Here is a 9,562-nt window from a genome sequence, read left to right as displayed (position 1 = left end):
CTCCCCTGACCCCCTTCCTCCTCCTCCTCCTCCCCCTCTCCCCCTCCCCCCGGCAGACTCCTCCCCCATGCAGACCCCTCCCCCTCCACACCTCTCCCCCCGCCCCAGCCCTTCTCCCGGGCCCACCCCCCGACCCTCCTCCTCTTCCCCCCTTGCAGACCCCTCCCCCTGCAGACCCCTCCTCCCAGCTTCAGCCCTTCTCCTCTGCCCCCCCTTCCCACCCCCGGGCCCTCCTCCTCCTCCCCCCTGCAGACCCCTCCTCCCAGCTCCAGCCCTTCTCCCCTTCCACCCTAAGGCCCCCCTCCTTCCTCCTGCAGACCCCTCCTCCGAGCTCCAGCCCTTCTCCTCTGCCCCTTCTCCCCCCCTCCGGGCCCTCCTCCCCCCCCTCCTCCCCCCCGCAGACCCCTCCCCCGCCCGCAGACCCCTCCCCCCGGGTGGAGGGTGACCGTGTCCGCGGAGGCCGGTGGATGAGCTGCTGGGCGGCCGGGAGGGCCGGGACGCCTGGGTCCGCCCGCGATGAGCCAGGTCGCCCGGCTGGACGACCCCCGGGTCCGGCCCCCGAGGCCCCCGAGGCCCTTCACCATCGACAGCATCCTGAGGCCCGACCCCGGGGGGCCCCGCCGGAGGACGGCCCCGACCCCCAGCCGCCAGCCCCCCATCCCGAGGGGCCGGCACCGGGACCAGGACGGCCGGGACCAGGAAAGCCGGGACCAGGAGCGTCGGGAGCACCGGGAGCACGAGGACGAGGACGAGGAGGAAGAGGAGGAAGAGGAGGAAGAAGAGGAGGAGGAGGACGGCGCAGAGCTCGGGAGGCACTGTGGTATAACAATAATAATAATAGTTGTGGCATTCGTTAAGCGCTTACTGCGTGCCAGGCACTGTACTAAGCGCTGGGGATGGATACAAGTGAACTGGGTTGAAAGGCTTCTCTCTCACCTCCCCGCGGGGCTCAGCTGGGGTCTCTCTCTCCCCCCCATCTCCGTCCTCCCTGACTCCTTCCTCTTCCTCCCCCTCCTCCTCCCTCTCCTCCTCCTCCTCTTTCTCCTCCTCCTTTTTCTCCACCTCCTTCTCCCTGCCTCCTTTCTCCCCTTCTTTCTCTTACTCCTCCTCCTCCTCCTCTTTCTCCTCCTCCTTTTTCTCCACCTCCTCCTCCCTGCCTCCTTTCTCCCCTTCTTTCTCTTACTCCTCCTCCTCCCCCTCCTCCTCCCTCTCCTCCTCTTCCTCCTCCTCCTCCCTGCCTCCTTTCTCCCCTTCTTTCTCTTACTCCTCCTCCTCCCCTCCTCCTCCCTCTCCTCTTCCTCCTCCTCCTCCTCCTCCCTGTCTCCTTCCTCCTCCCCTTCTTCCTCCTCCTCCTCTTCCTCCCTTCCTCCACCTCCTTCCCCTCCTCCTCCTCTTTCTTCGCCTCCTCTTCATTCTCCTTCTTCCCCTCCTCCTCTTCCTCCTCTTCTTCCCCCTCCTCCTCCTTTTCCCCCTCCTCCTGCTCCTCTCTCTTTCCTCCCCCATCTCCATCTTGACAGTTTATAGCTTACAGTTGGAAGCGAGAACACTGAACTAGACTCATTGTTGGGCTCAACCCAAACTACTTTTCTTTTGTTCTTCTATCAGGTGCTTGTGGAGAATTTTGGAATCCCCTGGAGAACCCACTGGGCTAGCGCAGACCATAGGAATCTGCTTTGCTATTTTAACCCGGTGCAAAGTCAAAGAAAATGGAAGTTCTGTGATATTCCACAGAGTGGCATGCTAGAAAATAGTAAAAATAATGATTGTGGTATTTGTGAAGTGTTTTTTATGTGCGAAGCACCCTACTAAGGGCTGGGATAGGTACAAGATAATCAGGTCAAATAAGACATTGTCCCTGTCCCCCATGCTACTCACAGTAGGAAGGAGAAGAGCATGGCCTAGGGGATAGAGCTTGGGCCCGGAAGTCAGAAGGACTTGGGTTCTAATCCTAGCTTCGCCACTTGTCTGCTGGGTGACCTTGGGCAAATCACTTGATTTCTCTGTGCCTCAGTTACCTCATCTGTAAAATGGGGATTAAGATTCCGAGCCCCTTAAGGGACAGGGAATGGGTCCAACCTGATTAGCTTGTATCTACCCCAGCGCTTAGAACAGTGCTTGGTACATAGTAAGCGCTTAACAAATACCACAGTTATTATTATTCCCTGGGCTGTCCTCCCCTGCTCCTGCCCCTAGACGCCCTCCGAGCCCGCTTTCAGCCCCACCTCGCCCCCTCCCCTTCTCCTGAAGGGCCCCGGATCCTCCTTAGGGGACTCCTCCCCCGTCCTCTCCCCTCTCCCCAGGCCCAGTCAACCCGATTTGCTTGGATCCACCACACTGTTTAGTACAGTACCTCGCACATAGTAAGCGGACGGGGAAGCAAACAGGGCGGGAACCCGGGAGGGAGGAGAAAAAGTAAAAAAAAAAATTAATAATGATGGTATTTGTTAAGTGCTTAACTATGGGCCAGGCATGAGAAGCAGCGTGGCTCAGTGGAAGGAGCACGGGCTTTGGAGTCAGAGGTCGTGGGTTCGAATTCCGGCTCGGCCACTCGTCAGCTGTGTGACTTTGGGCAAGTCACTTAACTTCTCGGTGCCTCAGTTACCTCATCTGTAAAATGGGGATTAAGATTGTGAGCCCCAAGTGGGACAACCTGTTTCCCCTATGTCTACCCCAGCGTTTAGAACCGTGCTTGGCACATAGTAAGCGCTTAACAAATACCAACAAATCGGATTCGTTCAATCGTATTTATCAAGCACTTACTATGTGCAGAGCACTGTATTAAGCATTGGAGAAAGTACAGTGCAACAATAAACTGACATTCCCTGACCACAGCGAGCTTAGAGTCTGAGGGAGGGAGGGGAGGACACTATCCCTGCCCCAAGTGGGGCTCACGGTCTCAATCTTCGTTTTACAGGTGAGGGAACTTGAAGCACAGAGAATAATAATTATTATTGTTATGGTATTTGTTAGGCATTTACTGTGGGCCGAGCACTGTTCTAAGTGCTGCAGTAGTGGCTCAGCGGAAGGAGCCCGGGCTTGGGAATCAGAGGTCATGGGTTCGAATCCCGACTCTGTCACTTGGCAGCTGTGTGACCGTGGGCAAGTCACTTCACTTCCTTAAAACTGTGAGCCCCACGTGGGACAACCTGATCTCCTTGTATCCCCCAGCGCTTAGAACAGTGCTTTGCACATAGTAAGCGCTTAACAAATACCACAGTTTATTTTTATTTTATTCTCTGTGCCTCAGTTACCTCATCTGTAAAATGGGGATTAACTGTGAGCCTCACGTGGGAGAACCTGATTACCCTGTATCTACCCCGGCGCTTAGAACAGTGCTCTGCACATAGTAAGCGCTTAACAAATACCAACATTATGAACATTATTACAAGGTAATCAGGTTGTCCCACGGGGCGGGGGGGTTCACAGTCTTAATCCTCATTTTACAGATGAAGGAACTGAGGCACAGAGAAGTTAAGTGGTTTTTCCAAGGTCACGCAGCAGACAAGGGGCCGAGCTGGGGTTAGAACCCACATCCTCTGACCCCTAAACCCGTGCTCTTTCCACTCAGCCACGCTGCTGCTCTAAGCGAAATGGCTTACCCAAGGTCACACAGTAGACAAGTGGTGGAGACGGGATTAGAACCCATGACATTCTGAATCTCAGGCCCGCGCTCTGTCCACTCGGTCACGCTGCTATGGAGAGGGACCCGGTGGAGCAGAGGGCGGGGAATGGAGAGCTTGAGAGTCAGAGGTCATGGGTTCGAATCACGAATCTGCCACTTATCAGCTGTGTGACTGTGGGCAAGTCACTTCACTTCTCTGTCCCTCAGTTACCTCATCTGTAAAATGGGGATTAACTGTGAGCCTCACGTGGGACGACCTGATTACCCTGTATCTGCCCCAGCGCTTAGAACAGTGTTCTGCACATAGTAAGCGCTTAACGAATACCAACATTATTATTATTATGGAGAGGGATTGGGAAGAGAGCGAGCAGGGGGTGGAGGAGGGGATGGATGGAGAGGGGGGTTGAGGGAGGGGTCGGAGGAGGAAGGATGGAAGTTGGGGCTGGGTTGGAGCCTGGTCCAGTTGACGAGTTGCCTGAAGCAGCCTGGCCTAGTGGCAAGAGCCCGGGCTTGGGAGTCTGAGGTCGTGGGTTCTAATCCCGACTCCGTCACCTGCCTGCTGGGTTACCTTGGGCAAGTCACTTCGCTTCTAACCTGTAATAGTAATAATGGCAATCGTTAAGCACTTAGATTCGGGATTAGAACCCATGACCTCTGATTCTCAAGCCCGTGGTCTTTCCACTAAGCCACGCTGCTTCTCTACCCCAGCACTTAGAACGGAGCTTGGCACATAGTAGTTGCTTAACAAACACCATCATTATTATTTTTGGGGCCTCAGTGGAAAGAGCACGGGCTTGGGACTCAGAGGACATGGGCTCCGCCACTTGTCTGCTGTGTGACCTTGGGCAAGCCACTTCATTTCTCTATGCCTCAGTTACCTCATTTGTAAAATGGGGATTAAGACTGTGAACCCCACGTGGGACAACCTGATTACCTTGTACCCACCCCCCCCCATTGCTTAGAACAATGTTTGGCATAGTAAGCGCTTAACAAATACCATAATCATTAATTATTATTATTATTAATAAAATGGGGGTTGAGGCCGTGAGCCACTGTGTCCAGCCTGATTGCCTTGTATCTCCCCCAGCGCTTAGAGCAGTGCTTGGCACATAGTAAACGTTTAACAAATACAATCGTGAATGAATTCTCTGTGTCCCCTGCAGAGAAGGTACTGAGTGGGGTGACCCCCATGTGAGACAGGGACCGTATCCCACCTGATTGCCTCGCGTCTACCCCAGCGCTTAGAACAGTGCTCGACACATAGTAAGCGCTTAACAAATATACTCATGAATGACTTCTCCATCTCCCCTGAAGAGAAGAGACTCATTGGGGTGACCTCCATGTGGGACAGGGACTGCGTCCAAACTGATTTCATTCATTCATTCATTCATTCGTATTTATTGAGCGCTTACTATGTGCAGAGCCCTGTACTAAGCGCTTGGAATGGACAAATGGGTAACAGATAGAGACAGTCCCTGCCCTTTGACGGGTTTACAGTCTAATCGGGGGAGACGGACAGACGAGAACAATAGCAGTAAATAGAATCGAACTGATTGCTTTGTACATATGCCAGCCCTTAGAACGGTGCTTGGCACATAGTAAGCGCTTACCAAATATAATCATGAATTAATTCTCGGTCTCCCCCGCAGATTCAGTGGGACAGGAAATATATCCAACCTGACTGGCGCGTAGCTCCCCCAGCGCTTAGAACGGTGCTAACAAATCCCATCCTTAATGAATTAATGGATGGATTGTCTGTCTCCCCTGCAGAGAAGAGACCGGATGGGGTCTCAGGAGCGAAGGGTAGAGATGACCAGGACCCTGGCGGAGGGCCAGAGGTCCCCCCGGGACGATTGCCCCGGCCGGGGGTCTGCAGCCCGGACCCCTCGATGCGGCCCGGGGTCGCCCCCCCGGGCAGAGCGGCGTCCGGCAAGAAGAAGACGCGGACCATCTTCTCCAAAAGCCAGGTCTTCCAGCTGGAATCGACCTTCGACGCCAAGCGGTACTTAAGTAGCTCGGAGCGCGCCGGGCTGGCCGCCTCCCTGCAGCTCACCGAGACCCAGGTGAAGATCTGGTTCCAGAACCGTCGCAACAAACTGAAGAGGCAGCTGGGCTCCGAGCCCGACGGCGCCCCCGGGACCCAGCCCGCCGGGATCCCGGCGGCCTCCCTCTCCCTGCCCGGCCTCTCCAAGGACTCGGCTTTCTTCAGCCGCTGCCTGTTGCCCGTCTCCCTGCCTCTCGTCTACCCCGGGAGCACCGTCCCCTACCTCTGTTTCCCCACTCCCGGAAAATACTTCAGCCTGGTAGATGGAGATGTATAACCTCGTTTCTCCTTCCCTCCCCTCTTCTCTTTCCTAATCTCTCTCCTCCTCTTTCTCTCCTCTTTCCTCCTCGCTCCTCGCCTACCCCTCTCTCCCCTCTGCCACCTGTCCACCCCTCTCTCTCCCTCCACCTCTCCATCCCTTTCTCCCCCTCCTTTTCCTCGCTCACCTCTCCTTTTCTCCATCCCTCTCTTCTCCTCCTTTTCCTTTCTCCCCTCTCCATTTTTCCATCCCTTTCTCCTCCCTTTCATCTCTCCCCTCTCCAGTTCTCCATCCCTCTCTTCCCCACCTTTCCCTCCCTCTCCTCTCCACTTCTCAACCCTCCTCACCTCTCCTTTTCCTCTCTTCCTTCTCCACTTCTCCATCCCTCCATCCTCTTCCTTTTCCTTTCTCCCCCTCCACTTCTCCATCCTTCTCTCCCCCTCCTTTTCTTTCTCCCCTCTCCATTTCTCCATCCTTCTCGCCCCTCCTTTTTCTCTCCCCCCACCAAAACCTTCCTTTTCCTTCTCCTCTGACAATTCCCCTCCCTCCGTCCCTGACTCCCTCCCGGGAAGCGGTTGTATTTATCTCCCAGCATGACTCTTCTCCCACCTCTCCCACTCCCCTTATTTTCAGCGCTCCCGTCTCCCAAGTGTATCGGACATTTCCCCCCACCCCCACCCCCTCCACCCCAGCTTCCCCCATCCCCTCTACGGGCCCCCCTGTTCTCTCATACCGAAATTTGGGACCACCGCGGATAAACCCAGAGAAGGGCTAATTCATGTCGATTCATTATTATTATTCCCTCCCAAGAGCCGAGTCCAGCTCTCTGCACACAGTAGACGCTCAATAAATACCATTGCTTGATATAACGGGGTTCAACGGAGAAGGTGGTTTGGGGGATATTCGCGCCAAGGATGCTTTTTAAAGTCTCCAGGTTCTTTTTTCCTCCTTCGGAAAAGCTGGAGTTGCCCTAGCTGAGCCGGGGGCCGTGGAACTGCTGCCAATCGCCAGACCACCTCCCCAATTTTTCCCCAAATTCCGAATTTTCCCTGACAGCTCATTGCATCCTTAGCTCTCTCTTCCCCCCTAACCGAATCTGCTTTCCTTCTGAGAAGCAGCGTGACACAGTGACAAGAACTCGGGTCTGGCAGTCTGGAGAGCTAGGTTCAAATCCCTATTTTGAGGTTCAAATCCCTGTTCTGACACTTGCCTGCCGTGGGATTTTGGGCAAGTCACTGTCTTTCTCCAGACCTCACTGTTCCTCTTCTTTACAATGGGGATTCGATGCTTGCTCTCCTTCCTCCTTAGACTGTGAGCCCCATGCAGGGCAGGGACTGTGTCTTATCTAATAATAATAATTATAATAATGGTATTTGTTAAGCACTTACTATGTGCCAAGCGCTGTTCTAAGAGCTAGGGTAGATACGAGGTAATCAGGTTGTCCCACTGGGGTCTCACAGTCTAAATCCCCATTTGACAGATGAGGTCACTGAAGCATAGACAAGTCAAGTGGATTGCCCAAGGTTATACAGCAGACGTGGCAGAGCCGGGATTAGAACCCACTTCCTCTGACTCCCAAGCCCGTGCTCTTTCCATTTAACCACCCCGCTTCTCCATCCTACTGATTCATTTTATTTCGCTGTATCCAGCGCAGTGCTTGACACATAGTAAGCCCTTAACAAATACCACAGTTACTGCTATTAATAATCATCAGTCAGGACTCTCCCCTCACCACGCTTTAGCGCCTTGAGAAATAGGCGGTATTTTGGGGTGGAAAATCAGCAATAATCTACTGAAACGGGATTTTTAATCGATGTTAAACGACTGTCTTTTATTGGCCTTTTTTTTTTCTTGGAGTACATAGTTCATTAGAGGCTAGTCTCGTCCCCTACTCTTTACTCTCTCCCACTGCCGAATAATTCTAAAGAGGAAAAAGTATATTTCGAGACGCCAAGTAAAATGTTGTGCCCGCTCCGTCCGAGGAGGAGGGAGAAGAGGAAGAGGAAGAGGACGGAGAGGAGGGAGAGGAAGAAGAAGTGGAGGGGGAGAAGGAGGAGAAAGGAGGAGAAGAAGAGGGAAGAGGAGGGAGAGAGGAGAAAGAGGAGGAGGAGGAGGAGGAGGGGAAGGAGGAAGAGGAGGTGGAAGAGGGGAAAGTGGAGGAGGGAGAAGAGAAAGAGGTGGAGGGAGAGAAGAAAGTGGAGGAGGAGAAAGAGGAGGTGGGAGAGGAGAAAGTGGAGGAGGGAGAAGAGAAAGAGGAGAAGTGGGTGGAGGAGGGAGAGAAGAAGGAAAAAGAGGAGAAAGAGGGGGAAATTTGCCCTTACCAGTATTCATCATTCTAGGCCCGGCCCCGACCTGACCCTCCCCCAAGCCCAGCGTGGGGAAAGACTTGTCTTGGGGAATGCGCCCTTGGGAAGGCAGATTTTAGGCTAGGGTAGGAGGTTGAACAGGGGGCGGGGGAGACGCTTATTGCTGTCCGGGACTTGCAACCCCGAGCAACGTCCTAACCTATCGCACTCCACCCGATAATTATTATTATTATTATTATGGTACTTGTTAAGCGCTTACTATGTGCCAGGTATTGTTCTAAGCGCTGGGGTAGATGCAAGCTAATCAGGTCGGAGACAGTCCCTGTCCCATATGGGGCTCATAGTCTTAAGCCCCATTTTACAGATGAGGGAACTGAGGCCCAGAGATGTAAAGTGTCTTGTCCAAGGTCTCACAGCAGACAAGTGGCAGAGACGGGATTCGAATCCAGGACTTCCTGCCTCCCAGGCCCGGGTTCTCTCCAATTCCGGATCCGCCCCCATGCATCGTTTAGACCTAGGAGAGTCAGGCCCAGCTCCGCTCCCCTTTTCCCCTCCCCCTCCATATCCCAGCGGGGCTGGGTGGGGGTGGGAGGAGGAGGGTGGGAGGGGGCCTGGCTAGTTACCTCTGCTGTCCGGGGGCTTGGGGTGGGCACCCCCGTCCAGTCTCCGAGCCCTCTCCCACCTCCTCGCCCCCTCCGTGCCCAAACCGTGCCCTGGAAGCTCTGGGCGGCGCATAGCAGCCGCTCAATAACGGCTACTGATAGGGGTGATGACCTGGGACGGGTCACTCCACTTCTCTGCGCCTCAGTTCCCTCACCTGTAAAATGGGGATGAAGACTGTGAGCCCCACGTGGGACAGGGATTGGGTTCGACCCGATTGGCTTGGATCCGCCCCAGAGCTTAGTACAGTGCCTGGCACATAGTAAGCGCTTAACCAATACCACACTTAACGAGGAAGGGAAAGGAGGAGGAGGAGACCACAAAGGAAACAACGCGGTTTAGTGGATAGACCACAGAACTGAAAGTCAGAAGGATCTGGGTTCTAGTTCCAACTCCACAACGTAGCAGCTGTGTGAGCTTGGGCAAGTCACTTCATTTCTCTGTGCTTTATCGTGGCTTAATGGTTAGCGTACCGGCCTGGGAGTTAGACAGTCATGGGTTCGTATCCCAGCTCTGCCACTTCATTTCTCTGGGCCTCACCTACCTCGTCTGTAAAATGGGGATGAAGACTATGAGCCCTATGCGGGACAGGGATTGTGTCCAACCCTATCCGCTTGTATTCACCCCAGCGCTTAGTACAGTGCCCGACACATAGTAAACACTTAACGAAT

At 54.2% G+C, this 9,562-nt stretch overlaps 1 protein-coding gene across 1 annotated transcript; it reads left to right on the top strand.

Moving 5' to 3' along the window:
- The first annotated feature begins 516 nt into the window (after nucleotides 1-516).
- On the top strand, nucleotides 517-5,943 carry LOC114811264 (homeobox protein HMX2-like). Its single transcript, XM_029063597.1, has 2 exons — nucleotides 517-718; nucleotides 5,393-5,943. The coding sequence occupies exons 1-2, from the start codon at nucleotides 517-519 to the stop codon at nucleotides 5,941-5,943; spliced, it is 753 nt and encodes a 250-aa protein (XP_028919430.1).
- The last annotated feature ends 3,619 nt before the right edge of the window (nucleotides 5,944-9,562 follow it).

Source organism: Ornithorhynchus anatinus, chromosome 4 (genome assembly GCF_004115215.2).
Source record: "Ornithorhynchus anatinus isolate Pmale09 chromosome 4, mOrnAna1.pri.v4, whole genome shotgun sequence".
Lineage (NCBI taxonomy): Eukaryota > Metazoa > Chordata > Mammalia > Monotremata > Ornithorhynchidae > Ornithorhynchus > Ornithorhynchus anatinus.
The sequence above is the reverse complement of the archived record's forward strand: the minus strand, read 5'-3'. Positions and strand labels throughout refer to the sequence as shown.

Coding starts and splice junctions, on each gene's coding strand:
- LOC114811264 (XM_029063597.1), top strand. CDS start 517: ATGAGCCAGGTCGCCCGGCTGGACGACCCCCGGGTCCGGCCCCCGAGG. Junction 719..5,392: donor GGAAAGCCGGGACCAGGAGC/GTCGGGAGCACC, acceptor TCTCCCCTGCAG/AGAAGAGACCGGATGGGGTC.